General features: G+C 45.4%; 2 protein-coding genes across 7 annotated transcripts in view; one reads left to right on the top strand and one right to left on the bottom strand.

Annotated features, from left to right (window-relative positions):
- Positions 1-14,902, top strand: part of epb41l4b (erythrocyte membrane protein band 4.1 like 4B) — an 18,086-nt gene extending 3,184 nt beyond the window's left edge. Inside the window, exons 6-23 of one of the 4 annotated variants that reach the window (XM_028980071.1) lie at positions 2,421-2,473; positions 2,700-2,820; positions 3,542-3,629; positions 4,325-4,413; positions 4,525-4,594; positions 5,420-5,589; positions 6,145-6,254; positions 6,464-6,494; positions 6,595-6,628; positions 6,953-7,053; positions 11,329-11,465; positions 11,566-11,630; positions 11,732-11,815; positions 12,046-12,096; positions 12,174-12,239; positions 12,333-12,456; positions 12,823-12,902; positions 13,176-14,902. In XM_028980071.1, the coding sequence (XP_028835904.1) occupies positions 2,421-2,473; positions 2,700-2,820; positions 3,542-3,629; positions 4,325-4,413; positions 4,525-4,594; positions 5,420-5,589; positions 6,145-6,254; positions 6,464-6,494; positions 6,595-6,628; positions 6,953-7,053; positions 11,329-11,465; positions 11,566-11,630; positions 11,732-11,815; positions 12,046-12,096; positions 12,174-12,191 (1,222 nt within the window). In that variant the 3' untranslated portion in view covers positions 12,192-12,239; positions 12,333-12,456; positions 12,823-12,902; positions 13,176-14,902. Of the gene's footprint in view, positions 1-2,420; positions 2,474-2,699; positions 2,821-3,541; positions 3,630-4,324; positions 4,414-4,524; positions 4,595-5,419; positions 5,590-6,144; positions 6,255-6,463; positions 6,495-6,594; positions 6,629-6,952; positions 7,054-7,251; positions 7,689-11,328; positions 11,466-11,565; positions 11,631-11,731; positions 11,816-12,045; positions 12,097-12,173; positions 12,240-12,332; positions 12,457-12,819; positions 12,903-13,175 lie in introns of those variants that run through there. The other 3 variants (XM_028980070.1, XM_028980069.1, XM_028980072.1) reach the window with 3 other exon arrangements.
- Positions 14,077-22,968, bottom strand: esrp1 (epithelial splicing regulatory protein 1). Of its 3 annotated transcripts, none has more exons than XM_028980066.1 (15): positions 22,660-22,968; positions 22,287-22,415; positions 21,507-21,623; positions 21,103-21,217; positions 20,375-20,470; positions 20,237-20,291; positions 20,015-20,122; positions 19,788-19,920; positions 19,597-19,639; positions 19,190-19,518; positions 18,133-18,390; positions 17,851-18,055; positions 15,380-15,512; positions 15,202-15,286; positions 14,077-14,799 (listed from the first exon to the last, which is right to left on the bottom strand). In XM_028980066.1, the coding sequence occupies exons 1-15, from the start codon at positions 22,795-22,797 to the stop codon at positions 14,686-14,688; spliced, it is 2,058 nt and encodes a 685-aa protein (XP_028835899.1). In that variant the 5' UTR covers positions 22,798-22,968; the 3' UTR covers positions 14,077-14,685. The 3 variants fall into 3 exon arrangements, with proteins under 3 accessions (XP_028835899.1, XP_028835901.1, XP_028835900.1); XM_028980068.1 differs by having other exon boundaries at positions 22,672-22,961; XM_028980067.1 differs by having other exon boundaries at positions 17,863-18,055; positions 22,660-22,960.
- Positions 22,969-23,007: the final 39 nt, after the last annotated feature.

Here is a 23,007-nt window from a genome sequence, read left to right as displayed (position 1 = left end):
TTAAATGGTAGTGGATTGTAAATGGTAATTGTGTTGGTGTGTAATAAGTGTAAACTGTACGGTGTTGGTGTGTATTGAATGTAAATGGTAGTGGATTGTAAAAGGTATCGTGTTGGCGTGTAATAAGTGTGAACTGTACGGTGTTGGTGTGTATTGAGTGTAAATGGTAGTGGATTGTATACAGGACTATGTTGGTGTGTAATAAGTGTAAACTGTACGGTGTTGGTGTGTATTGAGTGTAAATGGTAGTGGATTGTATACAGGACTATGTTGGTGTGTAATAAGTGTAAACTGTACGGTGTTGGTGTGTATTGAGTGTAAATGGTAGTGGATTGTAAAAGGTATCATGTTGGTGTGTAATGAGTGTAAACTGTACTGTGTTGGTGTGTAATGAGTGTGAACTGTACGGTGTTGGTGTGTAATGAGTGTAAATAGTAGTGGATTGTAAAGGGTATCATGTTGGTGTGTAATGAGTGTGAACTGTACGGTCTTGGTGTGTATTGAGTGTAAATAGAAGTGGATTGTAAAAGGTATCTTTGGTGTGTAATGAGTGTAAACTGTACAGTGTTGGTGTGTATTGAGTGTGAACTGTATGGTGTTGGTGTGTAATGAGTGTAAATGGTAGTGGATTGTAAACTGTACGGTGTTGGTGTGTATTGAGTGTGAACTGTATGGTGTTGGTGTGTAATGAGTGTAAATGGTAGTGGATTGTAAACTGTATGGTGTTGGTGTGTAATTAGTATGAACTGTGCGGTGTTGGTGTGTATTGAGTGTGAACTGTACGGTGTTGGTGTGTATTGAGTGTAAATGGTAGTGGATTGTAAAAGGTATTGTGTTGGTGTGTAATGAGTGTAAACTGTACGGTGTTGGTGTGTAGTAGCCTAGTGGTAACACACTTTCCTATGAACCAGAAGACCCAGGTTCAAATCCCACTTACTACCATTGTGTCCCTGAGCAAGACACTTAACCCTGAGTGTCTCCAGGGGGGGACTGTCCCTGTAACTACTGATTGTAAGTCGCTCTGGATAAGGGTGTCTGGTAAATACTGTAAATGTGTATTGAGTGTAAATGGTAGTGGATTATATACAGGACTGTGTTGGTGTGAAATGAGTGTAAATGGTAGTGGATTGTAAAAGGTATCATGTTGGTGTGTAATGAGTGTAAACTGTACTGTGTTGGTGTGTATTGAGTGTGAACTGTACGGTGTTGGTGTGTATTGAGTGTGAACTGTACGGTGTTGGTGTGTAATGAGTGTAAATAGTAGTGGATTGAAAAAGGTATCATGTTGGTGTGTAATGAGTGTAAACTGTACGGTGTTGGTGTGTAATGAGTGTAAATGGTAGTGGATTGTAAAAGGTATCATGTTGGTGTGTAATGAGTGTAAACTGTACAGTGTTGGTGTGTATTGAGTGTGAACTGTATGGTGTTGGTGTGTAATGAGTGTAAATGGTAGTGGATTGTAAACTGTATGGTGTTGGTGTGTAATGAGTGTGAACTGTACGGTGTTGGTGTGTAATGAGTGTGAACTGTACGGTGTTGGTGTGTATTGAGTGTGAACTGTACGGTGTTGGTGTGTATTTAGTGTAAATGGTAGTGGATTGTAAAAGGTATGGTGTTGGTGTGTAATGAGTGTGAACTGTACAGTGTTGGTGTGTATTGAGTGTAAACTGTACGGTGTTGGTGTGTATTTAGTGTAAATGGTAGTGGATTGTAAAAGGTATGGTGTTGGTGTGTAATGAGTGTGAACTGTACTGTGTTGGTGTGTAATGAGTGTAAATGGTAGTGGATTGTAAAAGGTATGGTGTTGGTGTGTAATGAGTGTGAACTGTACGGTGTTGGTGTGTATTGAGTGTGAACTGTACTGTGTTGGTGTGTAATGAGTGTAAATGGTAGTGGATTGTAAAAGGTATGGTGTTGGTGTGTAATGAGTGTGAACTGTACTGTGTTGGTGTGTAATGAGTGTAAATGGTAGTGGATTGTAAAAGGTATGGTGTTGGTGTGTAATGAGTGTGAACTGTACGGTGTTGGTGTGTATTGAGTGTGAACTGTACTGTGTTGGTGTGTAATGAGTGTAAATGGTAGTGGATTGTAAAAGGTATGGTGTTGGTGTGTAATGAGTGTGAACTGTACTGTGTTGGTGTGTAATGAGTGTGAAGGAACAGTTATTTTAGTGGTTTAGAGAATGCCAGTAGAATCAGCAGGGTCTCCTGGAGAAGGATCTGGGAAGCCCTGGAGTTAGTGCATGCTGGTGCAATAGAGATATTCCACAGTTGGCAGGCTTGTAGTAGTGTGTTGTGTTAATTGGCAGGTTGCTGGTAGTGTGTCACGTTGTAGTGTTAACACTGACTTGGTAGTAGTACACTGTCATTGTACTGTTTTTATAACGAAGAGTTGTGTTTTATCTCCATCTCTCTAATCAGGTTAAAGTGCCCTTATGATGTGGCCGTAGAGCTAGGGGCATTCTGCTTACAGAGTGAGTCTTTCTGTCCGTGTGTGTGTTGCTCTTTTCTGTGTGTGTGTGCGTGTGTGTGTGAGAGTGTATCTTTCCTTCTGTTTCAGTGTTTTTCAGTATTTTGCTTGATCGTGTTCCACAGTGTTTTTGTGTGTCTGTATTTATGTCTGTCTGTATGGTGTTTTTGGCATAAGATGAGTGTTTTTATGGCATTTGCTAATGTCTGTGTGTGTGTGTGTGTGTGTAGGTGAGTTGGGAGACTGTGATCCACAGGAACATACTCCAGTGTTGGTGTCTGAGTTCCGTTTTTCACCCAAACAGACAGAAGTCATGGAGGCTGATATTTTCCATAAATGGATGGAGTGCAGGTGAGCTGTGTGTGTGTGTGTGTGTGTTACGTACTCTGACCAGTGGATTATCCATCTGAGATAAACTCATACTCTCACACACAATAACTGGCTGGTGGATTATCTGACAAATGGCATGTAATTTTAATTTAATCCTTCACGATGGATTGGACCTGTGTTCAGTGTTTTTGAGACGCACAAAAAAAAAAAAAAAAACCCCACACACAGATTAGTGTTTGGACGAGAGCTGCTTGGTGTGAAACACACTCCACCACATCACACCATGAACTAGATTCCAAGCTGAACTACTGGAACAGTACAGCGGGAGCGGCTGCTGTCGTCCTTTAACTCCAGCGAAGGCGATTGGGAGTATTTTTGGGCATGTTCACTAGTGTAAAGTTAAAGGTGACCTCGGGATTTACGTAAATAAACTGATAAAACAAGAAAGAAGGACTTGGAAGTTAAATGTGTCTAGAAGAAAGAATCCATCTTTAATTATGTTTTTAATGGTGTTTTGTGTTTTAATCCATTCATTTCTTGTTTAATTTGATTTATTCTGTAAATCCTGAGGACGCCCTTGGACAAGCCCCAGCCTTAGTGCGTCATGCTGTTCTTAGGACCAGTTTAGTGGAAAACTTCATTTCAGTTCACTTTACGGTCAGGTCATCTGGTGTTATTTTTAATTATTATTATTTCGTAAATTCTCTGCTCTGTGTGTGTGTGTATGTGTGTGTGTCTACAGGGGACTGAGTCCATCTCAAGCTGAAGTAAATTTCCTTAACAAGTGTAAATGGCTGGAGATGTACGGCGTAGACATGCACATAGTCAAGGTACACACAATACACTACACAACACGCATTGTACACCAATCAGCCGTAACATTATGTTTAGGTGCCAGTTTTGTACCCAAATTAGCCCTGACCAGTTGAGGCATGGACTCCACTGGACCTCTAAAGGTATCTGCTGTGATTCCTGGTGTCAAGGTGTCAGTAGCCGGTCCCAGCATGAGTGTTTGGGTCTCCATAGGTCAGAATCTGGAGACCAAGTCAATACCTCAAACTCACTGTGTTCCTCAAACTATTCGTGAACCATTTTTGCGGTGTGCATTAATCTGTTGAAAGAGGGCTCTGCCACCAGAGAATACTGTTTCAGCAGGCAGGTTACCTTCTTCCGTTGCACCATGGTCCAGTTCTGATGCTCTGAACACGAGCCACTTGCTACCAGAACCAGCATGAAAACATCTATTATGCTGCCCAGACTCTTCACTAGATCAACAGTTCACCAGTTGTCCTGGAGATGATGTGCTTGTGTAGCCATCAGAGTCCCTCAAGTCTTTGACCTTGACAGAGTCCCTCAACACACACTGCTCCCCTGTCATGGCTGCTCACTGCTCACTAAGGGGGACACATTTCACCCTGTACTGCGCTGCAGTGTTTTAGAGATACACATGACTCCTGTTATACGTGTGTGTGCGTGTGTGTGTGTGTGTGTGTGTGTGTGTGTGTGTGTGTGTGTGTGTACGCAGGGTCGGGATGGAGGAGAATACGCCCTGGGATTAACACCTACTGGAATCCTGGTGTTTGAGAGATCAAACAAAATCGGCCTTTTCTTCTGGTAAAGAGCACGCACACACAAATGCACACATGCACATACACACTCAGAAATGCGTGTTCGTAGTTTGTAAGGTTGATTCATTTGAATGAACACGGCTTGTTTCTGTTTCAGGCCCAAAATCACTCGTCTAGACTTTAAGAAAAGCAGATTAACGCTGGTGGTGGTGGAGGATGATGAAAAAGTGAGTGCTCTTCTCAAGTCATTTCTTTCTAGTTAGTGAACAGATGTCAGACTCAGCAGTTTGCCAGTCCGAGGTCTTTAATTAAAATGTCTCTATGTTTGGTTTGGTAGTGGACATGGACACGATTATAAAAGAGAATATGTTTGTGGTGTCCACTGATGGCGTTGTGATCAGGTCTGATTTTGAGGAGAGGAGAAACCGGAGGTGAACAGAAGAGGGAGGGGACAGGTGTGTGTGCTCAGTGTTGCCAGATTGGGCGAATTTGTGTTTGATATTTTGGGGGAAATTGCTTGTTGAGAATAGGTACGGAGGAACTCAATATTTTCAATATTTCAGGCTGATATTATCCAGTATTTCAGAACATTGGTCAGATATAATTATAGGCCAATAAAAATGGCTAGGCAGGTTAGTTCAGATAACTAGCTAGGGATTCTTTCTTGTTTTTATCTGTTTATTTATTAGTCTTGAGGAAAATGAAGAAATGAAATGCAATGTCATATTTGCACAGAATGGGACGGATGAAAAGATAATCCATAATACCATAATACCTGCAGTCACAGCTACCGCCAGCGCAGAGCCATAAGAATCTTCTGTTTACAGTAGATTTTCTGTTAACGGGGCAGAGGTGCCCTAGTGGTTAAGGAAGCGGCCCCGTAATCTAAAGGTGGGTGGTTAGAATCCCCACCGAGCAAAGCACCGTCCCCACACGCTGCTCCCCAGGCGCCTGTCATGGCGGCCCGCTGCTCACCAAGGGTGATTGTTAAATGCAGAGGACACGTTTGTAGTGTCACCATGTGCCCTCTCGTTTGACCCCTGGTGCCACAGGGTCGCCAGCAGGAGCACACCTTCGTCTTTGAGCTGTCCAGTTCTAGCACCTGTAAACAGCTGTGGAAGTCAGCGGTGGAGAGCCACGCCTTCTTTCGCCTGCGGCAGCCAGCCCGGAGCCAGGCGAGTCGCAATGACTTCACGCGACTGGGGTCAAGGTTCCGATTCAGGTCGGTTCAGGCCACACCCACACAAACGCGCTTAACATTTATCTTCCGAAGGCCAGTTTGAGCTCTCTGTTCTCTGATAAACGCCTCCGTCCTTGATGGAAATGTCAGTGTTGAAAGGAGCCGTTTAAAGTTGAACAGAGAGGCTCTTCTGATCTGAGGCGTCAGATGACTGCAGCGCTGCTGCTGCTACTGTTCATTACTTTAATTTATGATTTTTTTAAAAGCATGTATATACAATAAAATACAATAAAAAAAGAATGCTATAAAGAGAAGTTTTGTGAAGTGAACTCATCCTCACATTAGAACAGCTGAGTCACATCTGCACAAACGGGTCCAACAGAACTACCCAGCATTCCTCAGTGCAGTTGTTGCTTCAAGATCAGAGTAAGGGCGTGGCTTCTCCAACTAGCTCTTGACTTTCTTTTCATCTGACTGTTTAGTCAACCTTCACATGAGCTGGAACACACACATTCATCCACTACAACTTTTCCTATGGCTAAAATGAAAAGATATGGTGTGTGTGTGTGTGTGTGTGTGTGTGTGCGCACATCTCAGTGGGAGAACTGAGTACCAGGCCACTCATGGAAACCGTCTGAGAAGAGCGAGTACCTTTGAGAGACGTCCAAGTAAAAGATACCCATCAAGAAGCCAATCAATGAGCAGAGGTAACACACACACACACCTTCATTCATGTGTTGAGCCAGTGAGAGAAAATGGTGTCTGGCAATGCTGCTGATGTCAATGCACTTCTTTTTCTCATCTATGTAACTATGTTTTATCTGACTGTAGTAATATTCCTTATGTATATCTACTGTTATGTTGTGTTATTATTGTGTTGTGTTATTACTCATTCATTTCATTCTTTACTTCCTAGCTGCTACGCCCAGCAAACAGCCACATATGAGGTAAGGGAACACACACCCACACACTATCTGAGTCTCTTGACTTTTTCTTTTTTTCAGGTTATCTCACCTTTGTGTGTGTGTGTGTGTGTTTCTTTTACAGTGGTCAGAGCAGCACTGAGTCCAGTTTAACACAGGTAACACACACACATACACTCAGTTCACTCAGTTGCAGCTCCAAAACAGGTTCATGTTCAGAAATCCCAGACAGCAGAGCATGTGGATTAGGGGCGTGGCTTCCCGCCAGATGGGAGTCAGTTTCAGTTCTGCTGTTTATCAGAAACCATGAATACTTCGCTTTTAAATAGACAAATTAGCTGGAATGGGATAGTGTATTCTATCCCGGGAGTGGGAGGAGACAGGTATGATTGTCTCCTCCCATGTCTGACTCTGGTGTTGTTTGTAGACTCCGCCCCCTGCTCTTACTCTATTTGACATTTTTTTTCCACCTCCCTTTGCAGTATAAACACAATATTCCAATTGCACAGGAGCCATGGAACAGGACACGCCCCACTCTGACTCCTCCCCCTCTATATGTTCAACCTATGGAGCCTCCACACAGGTAACATGTAGACAGAGACATGTGGAGTGTGTGTTTGACTTTGACAACTGTCAGGATTAATCACATTTCAAATCACCATCTAAGCATCTTATCATTTGAGTTCCTCACATAATCTCATATAATCTCTGTTGTGTGTGTAACATGCCTGTGTGTGTGTGTGTGTGTGTGTGTGTGTGTGTGTGTGTGTTTTCTGGGCAGAGGGCAGAAGACCAGGAGTTTGTCTGTGATTCACAAAGACAAAGTGATGACTGTGCTCTGAGGAAGAGGATAGTGTGTGTGTGTGTGTGTGTGTGTGTGTGTGTGTGTGTGTGTGCGTGCGTGTGTGTGTGTGTGTGTGAGTGAGAGATAGAGACTCCATCATGCCTTCCCCAATGGACTCATCCAGACCCATCCATGGCCTCATCTCATCAGCCTTCATCCTGTGACGTCACCCCCTCCTAAGTCTGTGACTGGACATGTCATGTGTTAGTTGCTGATCAAATCTCCTGCATTATTTCCACAATCATGTTTTTTTTTTTTTTTTTAGTGGAATGTACAAATTTCTTCTGCTGCCTTACAGGCTGTTACCGTGGTTATGGGTGCCTGGTGCTGCTGCTGCTATCACCTTCATGAATAAATGCACTGTTTACAACGGCTCATTTCATCCACTTTCTGTCCCTGCCAGCATTCATAAAACACACACACACACACACACACACACAGCACTGATATGAAATGAGGAAGTTGATGTGTGTGTAAAAAGAGGGAGAGATCAACAGTGAGAATGGACTTTGTCTTGGGTTACATTGACACAGTCGGTGCAGAAATGGGGCAAACAGTCTGCATGAATTTGAATGCTGTTGAGTTCAAGCTGATGATTAAAATAATTACAGCTCAGTGGGAGCTTCAGCCACTACAGAATGTAGGTTCTCATTCACGTCCTGATGTTCTGATTATTTGAGAGGTCTCCTGCGAGAGAAAATATCTCCCTGGCTTTTTAATAACTGCTCAATCAACAAGAGCGGAGTGCAAGAAAGTTTTCTGGAGCAACTGAGAATGTTGCTTCAAACTAAAGAGATACAATTCTTGTAGTTTGAGATTGGAAAGCCAAAATCCTGGTCTTCTATTTCTTCTGAAAATCAGCCAACTTATTATTCATTTATTTCTTTGATTTCTTATAATTATTTCCTTGTTCTTTTGGTCATTGCAGCCCCACAGTTTTAAGATCCATCCACATTTTCAGGGATTAAGCTTCATATATTGTAGATGTGTGCGTGTACTTTTTTAAAGAAAGATGACACTCCACTTTCTCATTATTATTTTTTGAATATTATATTTTCCCCATTGACACATCATGGTGTTGTGTTCGGTGCATACTATTATTTACCGGAAGTACATGTGATATCATGCAGCTTTAGTTCCGGAGTTGTAGACGAGCATGAGTTGCAGATTCTTTGCTTCCTGTAACGTGTTGCATGTGTTTTAGAGTAAATGTCTTTTTTTTCTAACATTTGCCATATTATTCCACCACAAAAATTCAATTTCAGTTCTGCTGTTTATCAGAAACCATGAATACTTCGCTTTTAAATAGACAAATGAGCTGGAATGGGATAGTTTTTCTATCCTGGGAGTGGGAGGAGACTGGTGTGAATGTCCCCTCCCATGTCTGACTCTGGTGTTGTAGACTCCACCCCCTGCTCTTACTCTATTTGACATTTGCCATTGTATTACACCACAACAAATTGGTGACGAGCAATTTGGATTTTTTTTAGATGATTGCTTCGAACGTGCCTTTTTTTCTCTAGCGCCCTGGTGAACCGGCGATTCCTGTCTCTACATGGCTGGGTATATTTCAGAACTACTTGCTTGTGATCGATGCTGCAGGAGATGCTTGGAAAAGAGCGGTGGTGCTTCATTGAGGGACAAAAGATTTTTTACACGCTATCCAACCCAGGTATTACTTAAAGCAAAGCGGCCCCTTCCAAGCAACATCCTTAATGGCGATAACCGTTATATGCCTGCACCAGATCCCACTGCGCTTGCACCTCCTGTGAAGGGTGTTTTAACAGTTGGATCTCTGTTTGGTTGTCGGTGTTGTCACAACCTTCTGGCACCCGTACATCTCACGCACCACCTGGGACTCGGAAAGCCAGACCCTGGTGGGAAAGCAGCCGCTTGGGGCACCCATAGCGCTGGATAACCTCCCTACAAATTACCCTTTCCGGGGTTACCGTCTGTCCCAAGTTGGCACTGCAAAGGCGAATCTGGTAAAGAGTTCAATCATACACAGCACATATGGGTGAGGATCCCCAAGTCGGCCCAGTGGCCCAGTGACAGAAAGTCCACCACTTCCACTTCCCAGGGATAACTGGTCACAATCCCCCAGAGCGGGGACAACTCACCCTTTCCTCTGATCCTGACTAGACACATCCCACAGGACTGTTGCCATCGTTCCCAGTCACGTCTCATCCCAGGCCAGTGGAACCTCGGACGTGGCTAACCAGAGACGCTGTCCTCTGGCATGACCCAACACCCGATGGTAATCTTCCTATATCTGCCGCCGATCCTCTTCAGGGACCGCCACTGCCCAATACTCATCAGTCCCCACTATGGTCTGGTGCAAGAGCACCCTGCTTCTCCACCGTTGGCCACACCCCTACTGACACCCAGTCGCTTGGCCACCTCCAGATCATGCTTCTGCCATTGTGCCCAATCCTGCACAATCCCCAAACTCCCACATGCCAACAGGACATGGCATCAGCATTCACGTTTAAAAAGGTGCCTATACCCCTTATGGGGGGTAAGCATCCTTATGGGTTACAGCATTCAACTTCATGTAATCCTCACAGAAGTTCCATGACCCATCCTTTTTCCTCACCAACCCCACAGCGGTGGCCGAGGGGCTGGCAGTCTCCCGAATCACTCCCCCCTCCAGCATAGTCTTCAACAACTTTCTCGGGAAAGAGTAGAAACTAGGTGGGACAGGCTGATAACGCTCTCGAACGGGAGCTGCTGTCCCAGTGGTGATGTGATGGTACACCATGTCGGTCCGTCCATGGTCCTCGCCATTCTTCGCGAACAACTCCTGCCAAAGACACAGCAACAGCAAAAGACAAGCAAGCTGTTGTTCTTCCCCCACAGTCAGTCCTTCCCCCAAGACAAGCCAACTCCTCTAGCTGCTCGGGAAGGGACTCCCCTCCAAGGAGGCCGCAGTTCCAGCTCTCTCTGCAGCTGAACACTTCCAGGCTCGATTTTCTCTACTCAGGCTAAGGGCTGTCATGGGGTTGTTCCACTGGGTAGTGATGGTGGCACCCTGCCCCCCCCGGACTCGTGCCACACACCACTCTTCTTGGCCTTCACGATAATCTTCTACCATATCTTGCTCCCCATCACGCCACTGTCCGTGGGGCACTTCTGCCCAGACCAGCTCCTCTAATGTGGGCTGGAGGATCCCGGGCTGCTTGACTTGCCGCTATTCTTTGGGTAATAGAAATCACACTTACACAATCACCCGTGTCAGGCCATGCTAATGTTTTGACATGCTTAAAACATCACCAAGTTTCACGTGATGTTTCTTGGCCACGCCCTGTTCGCATTATTAATGTTATCATGCTAACATTAACATGCTAACGTGCTCATTTATGAACATGTTTTAAATGTCACCAAATTCAATGTGACACATTGTGGCCAAGTCCAGTCAGCAATTTTTATGTTAGCATTCTAGCTTTACCATGCTAATATGCTCATTTTTGAACATGTTTCAAATGTCACCAAATTTCATCTAATGGATCATGGCCATGCCCTATTTTTAACATGCTAATTTTGTAACATGTCACAACATCACCAAATTAAACAGAATGCATTATAGCCGCGCCCTGTTAGCCCTAGCATGCTGTGAAATTAAGCCATTCAACAATGATTTGTTACCTTTTTACAATTTCACCCATTTTATGAAATTAACTAATTAAACAGCAAGTCCACTCTTCTCCTTCATCATTTCTTCTTCTCGTTTATCAGCTATTTTACTGCTTTCCAAGTCAAAATCAAAGTTTTCTCTTTTCTGGTTAGATTTATAGATTATTTGCTTAGTTTGACCTTACATGAAGTGCTATTATTTCCTAATTAGGTCTTTGATTACAAGACATTTTCACAATTTTTCATGATAGGAAGTGATTTAATTTTTGTAGTTTGGTCTCAGATGGAAAAACCTCTTCACAGATCACCCTGACAGGAAGTGATGTCATGATGTCATGTTTTTGTAGTTTGTACCTGACAGGAAGTGCTATGATTTTGTAGTTTCCCACTCAGCAGCGCTGACACCAAGCACTTCAGCGTCGAGGAAAACGAAGCGCCGTTTTCTGGAAAGATCCACCATTACTATCATCACCATGGATACAACCACGAGATTCCATGTCACACACACTCAAAATCCAGTGAGTCAAACCCTTGAAAAGAGTGTGTGTGTGTGGTTGTTCTGCTGTCGGTGTACTGATCAGTTCTTTCTGTGTGTGTGTGTGTGTGTGTGTGTTTCAGAGCCTTGGCTGGACTCTGGGCCCAACTCTTCTCCTTGGCTACCCCTCCACATCAACATGAACATGGTCAGTAAGGGGATTTAGAGTCCGAAAGTGACCGTCTCACTGCTGTTTCCTTTGAAAAGGTGTTTGGTGAACGTAGTGTTCTGACCGCGGTGTCGCTGCAGGAGGAGGAGAAACCTTTATCCGAGAAGAGCCTCCCGTCCTCCCCCTCCATCCTGGAGAACCAGCTGAAGAGCAACCTGCTCCGTGTGAGTGGAGACGCTGTTACATCATCCCTGCCGACCAGACACTTTGCTCCATAAGACACACAGATCTGAAATCAGAACCCGGTTTCTGCGTGGCTGTGGTCCGGAGTCACTGATCTTCAGCCACCAGAACCAGTATGAATGAAACCTGCAGGTCTTGGGAGTTTTGGACGCTGGTCAGGGTGACCTCAAGGGTTTCATCAGAACTTGAAATGTGGCCTTTTTGTTGTTAGGTAATGAAGAGTGAGAAAGAACACACGTTTCCCTGGGAAGCAGGCAGCCAGGTACGTCTGAAACAGCACACACACACACACACACACATGAGTTCCTCCTCTTCTCCACTCCTTCTCCTTTTTCTCAGGTCTCAGGAATCAGCTGAGAAACCCAGAGAGCGAAGGAGAAGACCTTTGGTCAGACAGTTCAGCTTGTGAGTCTCTCTCTCGCACACACACACACCTCACAATACACTTTCATCTACACACATTTTACTGTCGATCTTCTGCCTGTGTTGCTTCTTTAGTAACCATAGTGATGAAGACGATCTCCCAGAAGCCCTTGCAGCCATTTCGTCTCAAAGCAGCATGGGAAAATCAGGGTCCAGCAGCTCCCTGGACAAACAAATCCAACCACCCATATATCCACCGGTAACTTGTACATTTGTGTTTATGGGAGAGTGTTGAGAGTGTGTGTATGTGGGAGAGTGTGTTGTGTGTGAGCGTTTGTGTATGTGGGAGAGTGTGTTGTGTGTGTGTATATGTGGGAGAGTGTATTGTGTGTGAGTGTGTGTGAGCGTGTGTATGTGGGAGAGTGTGTTGTGTGTGAGTGTGTGCGAGCGGGTGTGTAAGGGGGTAGAGTGTGTTGTGAGTGTGTGTGAGCATTTGTGTATGTGGGAGAGTGTGTTTTGTGTGTGTGTGTGTATGTGTATGTGGGAGAATGTATTGTGTATGAGTTTGTGTGTGTGTGTGTGTGTGTGTGTGAGAGTGTGTGACTGCTCTGTTTTTCTGTAGCAGATGGACATGTGTGACTCTCCGCTGTTATTCCAGTCCTCCCTCCCACACCTCCTGCCCTGCCTGCCAACACACACTGAGAGGTATGACACACACACACACACACACACACACACACACACACAGACAGAAACAGAGTCGCATCCAAACACACACATTCGTTTCTGCCAGCACTCTGTGTTCTTGACGGTTCTATGGATCTCCTGCAGAACTGAATCTCTCTCCACTGTCTGTCTCTCTGTCTGTGTGTCTCTCTCCTTTATTTCATTTACATCCATCTGTCTGCTGATCTGCACATTTATTTCCACCCATGTGCTGTGTGTGTGTGTGTGTGTGTGTGTGTGTGTGTGTTGTAGTAGTACTGCAGATGACTTGAGGCTGGACAGGGAAAAACTGCTTCGGACGCTACTGATGACCGAACTCTGACATGTTTATCGCTCACACACAAGTAAGATTGTGAGGTCACATGACCTTAATGTCCCAGACTGGTGTCAGAATGAGGCGGAGCTTCCTGCAGGCGATTCACGTGATGTCACAGTGGCATCAGAGCCCAGACCTGTGACACCGCTGAACGTCCACACGTGCCACTTCATGCACTCAGGTGATCGTGCAAAACCTCAAAGTGGGCTCAGGTGACAGCTCCTCCCTTTGTGTTTCTCTCTCGCAGTTTTTAGAGTCACAACATGAATACTGGGCCCTATCGATTTATTGGTTGTTGTATTCATTCATTTACACTTGTCCCTCCACGCAGCGCTTCTTCGCAGCAGGTGGCAGAAGGGACAAGCTTAACGCACAACATAGTCAGACTGTTGACACTGGTTATCAGTGACAGATGTCCATCACCCAGAGCTGTTAATGCAGCTGTATGAAGTCAGTGTGTTGGTGAGTCTCGTGGAAATACCACCCTGTAAATAAACGGAGTAAGAGCAGCGTGAGATTTATAACCGTTCCCTGCATGCATGCTTTTATACCACCAGCATCACGATAAAAAAAATGTATAAAATAAAACATAAAGCCCCCGTCCACTGGAGCAATGAGAATCAGCAGATATGAACTCTGACCACAGGATGGCGCCATGCACTACCTGTAAATAAACATGGATGTTTTCCGCAACGCTGATAATTGTAAATATTACTTTATAAAAGCTACATGTGTGTGTCCGTATTTGCCCTTGATGAATATTTCTGTTTTAAAATATTAAACATTTAAAATGACATTCAGTTCTATCACAATAAATAAAATGACAAACACAAACAGTGAATTTCACTTTTTTTTTTATTAAAACAGCCTGACTGATCTTATCTGCTGAGTCTTACAGACTTCAGGATGAGTGAGTGTGTGTGTGTGTGTGTGTGTGTTCCCTTCAGGACAACATCAACATCATCTACTTTTTAAAGATCTAATAATAATAAATGAAGACCAACACACACACACACACACACACTCTCCCATCCTCGACATAATCAGCAGTGCATCTTGGGGTTGGCGTCACCTGTAAACACGAGCGACGGTTTAAAAATCGGTTCTACATTGTTCTGCGAAGTTCAAGAACCTGAATGGCTGGTGCTGCCTTTTCTGTTCAGGGCGTTAGAAGAGAACAGGCTGGGAACAGTCGCTTTTTGTTACCTACTTCAGGCCCTCCCTGAGATTTCTCTCAAACACTCCCATTATCTCTCTCTTTCACTCTCGCGCACACACACACACACACTTTTTGGCAACAGACAAACTCACTGTTTCTTGGCTATTAAGCATAACAGTTATAACTACAAATAAAAACACAATCTCTCTCTCTCACACACATAAAAATAATTCATTTTAACAGTGTTCTAAAGCAAGAAGAGGACGCAGCCAGTCTCTGGGCGAGTCCTACAAAAGTGGGAGATCCTGGAAAGCTCCGCCTCCCATCGTCTGTGGGTCTGTGTTCAGTTGTTTGGCAGAGAGAAGGGCGGGGACTGTCACCATGGCGTCACTGCTGTTTATCTGAGAGAGTGGGAGGGGTTACATTTTATTCGGCAAGCATTTCCATTTACTTTATGTAGCAGACTCCACCCAGAGAACCCCCTCACCATGCCCCCAACACACACACACACACACACACACACACACACACACACAGAAAAGTGGTCAAATTCTCCCTGTTTAAATGCACACCCATTCTTTAGGGAGTGTGTGATGAGTGTGTGTGACAGTCCCTCATCAGCCAAGTGCTACTGGTTTGGACAGAAACTGGTGTGTGTGTATTTCATGCGTCAAGTTAGAACAGGCTACACTACACCACCAAAGTGTGTGTAAGAGACCAATCAGGCTTGTTCTGCAAGTTGTCTGGGTGTGTGTGTTTCCTGTGATGTGTGCAAGTGTGTGTGTGTGTGTGTGTGTGTGTACCTGGTTCATTCCTGTGTTATAGATGTGGCCGTGAGCTGAAATGGCAGCAGGGAAAAAGCCATAAGCTGGAGGTGAGCCTGGGGGACTGAGGTCAAAGGTAATCAGTGAGATCAACTGTATATACATGTGAATATTTAGCATGTGTTGGAAGGTAAGTGTGTGTGTGGGTGTCATGTACCTTGGGTAGTAGGTATAGCAGGCTGGGTGAGCAGGAAGTGGGCGGGGAGTGATCAAAAAGTGGGCGGGATAAAGCCCCATGTCCATTGGAAGGGCCGCCCCCATGTGAGGATAGAAGGCTGGGGCAGAGGTACCTACAGGTGTGTATGCAAACACACACACACAGACACATAAGATACATATAGGATATCCTCAATCCATCCACTTTGAACACACCCTCTAACCGTCAGTCCCACATGACGCTGCGAATGGTGAATGTCATCGCTCAGCATGTTTACATGGCAACGCTGTCATGTTCATTTAAACTTCAGAAGCTTAACTGACAGAATAAAATAAAGTAATGAAGCTCTGCCTCCATTTTATCACAAATGTCTCTCCATTCACCTGAAAAGCTCGGGTCAGGTGATCATCTTCGGTTAACTGGCGGAGGGTTTGCGCACACACATACACACACAATCACAAGAGCCACCACTTTTGCCCATGCTACCCTGCCCCAGGCTTGATTAACAGCATCATTTAGCCCCTCGTTCTAATACAGTGGGTACGGAAAGTATTCAGACCCCATTACATTTTTCAGTCTTTGTTATATTGCAGCCATTTGCTAAAAGTTCATTTTGTTCCCTCTCTAATGTACACAGCACCCCATAATGACAGAAAAACACAGAATAGTTGACATTTTTACAGATTAATTAACAAAAACTTAATTAACAAAAAAAAGAAAAACTGAAATATCACAAGGTCCTAAGTATTCAGACCATTTGCTGTGACACTCATATATTTAACTCTGGTGCTGTCCATCTCTTCCATTCATCCTTGAGATGGTTCTACACCTTTATTAGAGTCCAGCTGTGTTTGATACTTGATTAGAAAGCCTGTCTATATAAGACCTTACAGCTCACAATGCACATCAGAGCAAATGAGAACCATGAGGTCAAAGGAACTGACTGAAGAGCTCATAGAATTGCGGCAAGGCACAGATATGGCCAAGGTTACAAACAAATTCTGCTGCACTTACGGTTCCTAAGAGCACAGTTGCTCCAAGATGGTGAGAAATAAGATTCTCTGGTCTGATGAGACAAGACGGAACTTTTTGGGCTTAATTCTAAGCGGTACGTGTTCAGGCACTGCTCATCACCAGAGCACACAGCTCCGTGACTTGTTCTTGAATGGCCCAGCCAGAGCCCTGACTTAAACCCAATTGAGATGAAGTGTCCCTCTATTAATAGAATCCAAACTGCTTGGGAACAGGATTTTAACATGTCATTATGTGAGGACACATGGGACTCAATATTTAAACTGGTTAACTCAACATCTCTACGTGCCCTTCACTGTCTTTTACAGTTTAAAGTTGTGCACAGAGCTCATATGTCCAAAGTCAAACTATCGCATATTTACCCTAAATGTGGATCCCTGCTGTGATAAATGTGGAAGTGAGGATGCTTCGCTTATTCATATGTATTGGTCGTGTCCTGGCCTTGAAACATATTGGAGGGAGATATTTCAAACCCTTTCTTCTGTCCTCAAACAGCACATACAACCTAATCCTTTGACTGCGATTTTTGGCATCAGTGATGATGCACGTGATGATCCCAAAAAAGAATTTCATAAGGTGTGGCGGCCGTTCCTGGAGTATTTTACAAGCCTTCAGCCTCAGAATGCGACTATTAGTATTACCCAGTAAAGTTCCAGAAACAATATTGTCATCTTGTTCTTTTTTAATTAATCAATCTGGCATGAGGATGGGGTTATTATGTGGAAAGGTTGTTGGGTTTAGAATTACACACGTTATTATCATTATTGTTCTTCGAATATGACCAAATTGCCATTTTTTCCTATAATACTGTACTGCAATGTTACCCGATCTTTGTATGTAACTCTTACAGAAATTACTTACTTATTGAGAACTTTTTTTCATATTGTGTGCATTGTATTTTTATTTGATCTTTTCATTGTTTTTTTTTCTCTTGCTTAAAGTCAATAAAAATATCTTTGACAAAAAAAAAAACCCAATTGAGCATCTCTGGAGAGACCTAAAAATGGCTGTCTACCAACGTTTACCATCCAACCTGCCAGAACTGGAGAAGAACAGATTTGAGGATCCCCAAATCCAGGTGTGAAAAAGGCTCTCATGGCTGTATTAGATCAAAAGGGTGTTTCTACTAAATACTGAGCAAAAGGTCCGAATACTTAGGACCATGTGATATTTATCACATGGTTATTTATTTTAAATGGTTTTAGCAAATGGCTGCAATGTAACAAAGAGTGAAAAATGTAAGGGGGTCTGAATACTTATAATCATTCAGACTTCACAACTGCAGAAAAAAAGTGATTTGAACCAAAGTGTCTAACATGCGGGAACACACACACACACACACACACACACACACAGAAATCCCAGATTTGGAACCAGAAAGAGGGATAGCTCCCACACCTACCAACCAATGGGAAAGCAGCCTGCCCCAGAACACTTACGCCGTAACTTACATGGCGGTGGTGACATGCCACGCCCACACGGCCCCAAAGCTCCTCCCCTCAGCACCTGCAGCATGTCGTCCAGGGAACACGGGAACACCTCGACATAGCGGTCCTGCATGGGCTGGCGATGACAGCGATGTGCCGCCAGAAACGCCCTCTCCACCGAGCACATCTGGATGAAACACTCACCAGACGGACGGCCCTGCAGCCACACACACTGTTAGGCGCAAAGCTGTGACCACTTCATTGTGTGTGCGTGCGTGTGTGTGAGTGTATTACTTGCGCATTTAGAACCATGTGGACTCCGTGTGGAGCAATGTCGCCGGTGAACTCTCCCAGGAACTCCAGAATATTCTGGACCGTGGCGTCGTAAGGCAGACCTCTCAGACGCACGCAGTCACAAAGACCCGCGGTCACCAGCGGGAAAGCACCTGTTGCCAGGGGCAACAATCCGGTCGTCAGTGGCGAAGGCATCATGGAAATGAGTGGAGGTGGAGGGACAGGGAGCAGGGGGGTGGAGGAGAACCTGTTGCACACCTGCATGCGCGCACACACACACACACACACACACACACACACTCAGAGAAGAAGTAACCTGCAGTACGTTCTAATGGTCCCATGACATGAGAATTTCAGTTTGTGAGATTATTTAACATGATTTTCTGTAAAAACGTCAAGACGACTTCCTGTCCGTGCCAGACATTGTTCTTGGTGAATGGTGTTGATGACATCATTTCCGTGAACGCCCGCTCAACTTCTATAGGCCGCTCTCCTCCTCGTCCCGCCTCTCGCCTCCTCATTAGCATTTAAAGCTACAGACACTGAAACGGCGCATCCTGGGAAGTCTCATTGTGGGACTGGATCAAAGTGGCTGTAATTCTGCACCACGGCTGGATTTCGGAACGAGACTTCAGATACAGTATTAGGGGACACTAAGACCTACAGTACATAAAAGCAAAAAAACGTTTCATGTCAAGGGACCTTTAAATGCTGATCAGTTTCATTTAAAAGCACAGAAGTGCGCTACATTCCACCTTCTGATAAAGTGAAGTGATTGTCATTGTGAAACACTGGTGCACACAGTGAAATTTGTCCTCTGCATTTAACCCATCACCCTGAGTGAGCAGTGGGCAGCCATGACAGGCGCCCGGGGAGCAGTGTGTGGGGACGGTGCTTTGCTCAGTGGTACCTTGGCGGATCGGGATTCGAACTGGCAACCTTCTGATTACGGGGCCGCTTCCTTAACCACTAGACCACAACTGCCCCCGAAGGGTGTAAGAACATAATCATGCTGCCCACGCCCCATTAGAGCAGAACCGAACACACACACACACACCTGTGTGACCTCAGCAGCGGTGCTCTTGAAGAGCTCGATGTAACGTTTTCCAAGGCGCTGCTTGTGTTTCTTCAGGGCCACCTGGGCGAAGTCTTCCGAGGAGAACAGGACGAAGGCGTCGCCCGTGGGCCGTCCGTCGGGATATCTGACCAATAAGATGCCGGCGCCTCCGCCGGCCACCGGGCAGCAGTCTTTACTGTCGTCTGTCGGTGAGCAGTCGGAGAAGAACTGCAGGACCTGCTGAGGGGTGGCGCTGTATGGCAGGCCTCGCATGCGCACGATCACATGACCCTCCCCAGACAGGAAGTGGGCGACTTCACTGGAGCAACCTGTTCGACAGAAATAGCGACTTCAGAAACAAAATACACATTATTACTGTGTGGGCGTGTTTGTGAGAAACAGTTCACCTCCAGCAATCTTCAAGAAGTCTTCTCCAGTGGCCTTATACACCTGAAACATGACAAACACCACACACACACATACACACACTCCTCATTAGCAAATGCCATGGCTAGTGCAGTTGCCATGGAAACACATTCATCAGTGTTTTCATGAATGAGGCCAGAGTGTGTGTGTGTGTGTGTGTGTGTGTGGACACCTCTATGTATCTGTTGGCCATGTGGTGCTTGTGTCTCTGCAGTCCCAGGTCACGGTGCTCCTGAGACTCGAAACAGACGAGCGCTTCTCCATTCCTGCGGCCCTGGTTATTCAGACATAAGGCTGCTCCGCCTCTACAACACACACATGCACAAATACTGTGAGCGCAGGACTGTACTACACTGGCATGTGTGTGTGTGTGTGTGTGTGAGTGTGAGTTTCCCATACTTTGCTATATTGAGTCCTCTGAAGAAGCGGGCAATGTCTTTGTCAGACGCTTGCCAGGGAAGACCCCTCGCCCTGATCACCGTGTTGTCACCTACGCACTGCAAACGGCTGCATGGATAAAAACACACACACACACACACACAGACACATTTAGAGCTCTTTTCTAAAGAGCTGTAAATAATCAGCATGATGAAGGGGAGAGTATTACTATTCTGCACTTACCATGTCCCCGTCTCAAACCTGTCATGTACACTTTCTGGGTTGGAGAATATATGAACTGAGTGTGAAAGAGAGGAGGCTCCGTTATTATTGCCATGATGTGTGTGTGTGTGTGCGTGCGTGTTTGCGTGTGTTACTTACACACAGGCTCAGTAACCAGAGTCTGTATAATTTTGACCATCTGCTGGACCTTCAGGGCAGCAAAAGCCAGGGACGAGTCGACACACACATCCAGATCTGTTCCCATACGGTCAGAAGCATAAGCACTGCTTACACACACTGTAAAGGTCCAAAATGATGTGTGACCCAGTAGGGTTAAAACACGGAATTGTGGGTAGCAGAAAGAAAAGGAAAGGAGAAGCGTGTGAGTACGGTGCCGTTTATAATAACCGGAACCGGAGTCCAAGTCGTGTTTCCACACCCACTCAGGGCTCTGGTTGGGTCACACGTCATTTTGGACCATTACACACACACACACACACATACACTCAGATCAGGCCTGATGTCACCAGCATGACACACTAACACGTCACTACTGAGGTCTGGGACAACTTGTTGGAGGGTTTGGATGATGAGGACACATGACATATTAAACGTCCCCAAGGCTCTATGGTTGGTGTCCAGCCTAGTCCACCTGTCATCCTGACCTTCTTATAATGCCAGTTGTGGAATTGTTTACATCTGTCACCCCCTCTCCATCGCACTGTGGGTCTGTGGTGAGGAGGTTCCACACATTATCTAGGCAACATAATAGAGTGTTTCTCAACCCTGCTCCTCCTTCACCACACAAGGCTACGTAAGGCCAGGCAGGAAGTCCTCCAGCGTCTTCCTTCTCCTGCCCTCACCCACACGACTTTGTTTAAGGATACAGTCGGCCATGAACTGCAGCTCCAGCTCCTTGTGTTTGGCAACAGAGGGAAAATTCTTCTGAAATTCCTTCCGCAGGTCAAAAAAGGAGTAAAAACTGGGAGGCAGGATGATGTTCTGCAGAAAGACACAGCAACCTGTAAGGTGTCTCATCAGATCTGCAATAGATGACAATGTGAATGTGTATGTACTTGTCAACCTGTCGCAGGTAAGTTAGGTTGTGTGTGTGTGTGTGTGTACCTTGTTTGATGTCTCAGGGTGTACGACCTGTTGCAGGTAAGTTAGTGTGTGTGTGTGTGTGTGTGTGTGTGTGTGTGGGTGTACCTTGTTTGATGTCTCAGGGTGTACGACCTGTCGCAGGTAAGTGTGTGTGTGTGTGTGTGTGTGTGTGTGTGTGTGTGTGTACCTTGTTTGATGTCTCAGGGTGTACGACCTGTCGCAGGTGCCTCTGTCCATCTGTACAGAGACAGAAACTCTGCTCTCTGCCATTTGAGAGTAACTCTGCAGTCAAACTATTGTTAAACTACACACACACACACACACACACACACACACACACACACACACATACAGAGAAAAATACTCCTGTAAGAATCCAAAAAAACAAAAACATGGACACAAATGCTTCTAAACTGTACTTTCTGTTAACTTCTATTCTCTTATTGACCACATTTTCTTTGTTAGAAATTAATCTGTCACTCATTATAATTGGGCCGTCGCAACCTCGGGAGACAAAGCGGGCAACTCCCACAAGCCCCGAAACAGCAAATTACATATTTATTATGCCATAAAGTATTCATTTACACAGATGGAAACTCCTCCAATCATTTTCCCCATGCAGAAGAAATATTCCAATATTGATTTGTCTGGTTTCCTGCAGAAATTCCAGTGCCAAGTATAAGCATTAATGAGTGAAAGCATTACTCTCGTCAGCCATCACACGGCGCCGGTCCAAGCATCATATGCCCATATTAATATTTCTCACACACCAGACTGGTTTTAAAAACTATTTCATGAATGTCTTCGCTGCTTCGTGTCTTATATCTGAGGATCCGACCGGGTGGTCCTGGTGGCCCTCAACACACAGACGAATATCCAGTGCATAGCAGGTTCTGGTTTAGTCTTCTATTGCCTTGGGTTCTAATCCAGGGTAAAGAGGAGTGGCAGCTCACCGGCATGAACTCACCTGTCTCAGGGCGTGTTCCAGAGGCTGCGCGGCATAGATCTGTTCTTCGCTCAGGCCCCTCTGCTCCAGCTTCTCCGTGTCCAGCTCCTCAGCCTCCGGCCGGATCAGGAGCTCCCGCAGCTCTCCTGTCTGCAGGGACGTCGTAACCATTTCTCTCTCATACGTTCATCTAAGCGACTGTAACTCTAACTGTATCCACAGATCAAGTCTGTAAAACCTGAAGACATTTGACAGGGAGTGTCCGTCCTTCTGCTCTGATGCACAGTTTTCATCGTTCAATTCAAATACAGAATTTAACAGACTTTACAGCTTCGAGACACACATACCAATCAGATTTAACATATAAACATGTGTATACAGAAGAAGCGTGTACTTGTCGGGCCACCTTGTCGTTCTTCAGGTCCACGACCTGCCAGACAAGCTGCACGAGCTCCGTCTCGTCGGATCCCAGGTCGTCGCCGCTCGCGCCCGACGTCGAGACGAACAGCGGCACCAGACACTCGGGCTTCATCTTCCGCGACCGGACACTCTCACTCACACATCCTGGACCGGAGGGTAATACGCGGATGGCGGGAGGTGCGTGTGTGTGTGTGTGTGTGTGTGTGTTACACGGCTACCTGTTCGGCGGCCACGTGACCTCAGGTACGCCACACCTGATCACACCAGGCTCGCTCCTCATTGGTCCTCCGCGAACGGGGACGTGGCGCCCCCCCCCCCGCGC

This window comes from Denticeps clupeoides, chromosome 5 (genome assembly GCF_900700375.1).
Source record: "Denticeps clupeoides chromosome 5, fDenClu1.1, whole genome shotgun sequence".
Classification (NCBI taxonomy): Eukaryota; Metazoa; Chordata; class Actinopteri; order Clupeiformes; family Denticipitidae; genus Denticeps; species Denticeps clupeoides.
The sequence above is the reverse complement of the archived record's forward strand: the minus strand, read 5'-3'. Positions and strand labels throughout refer to the sequence as shown.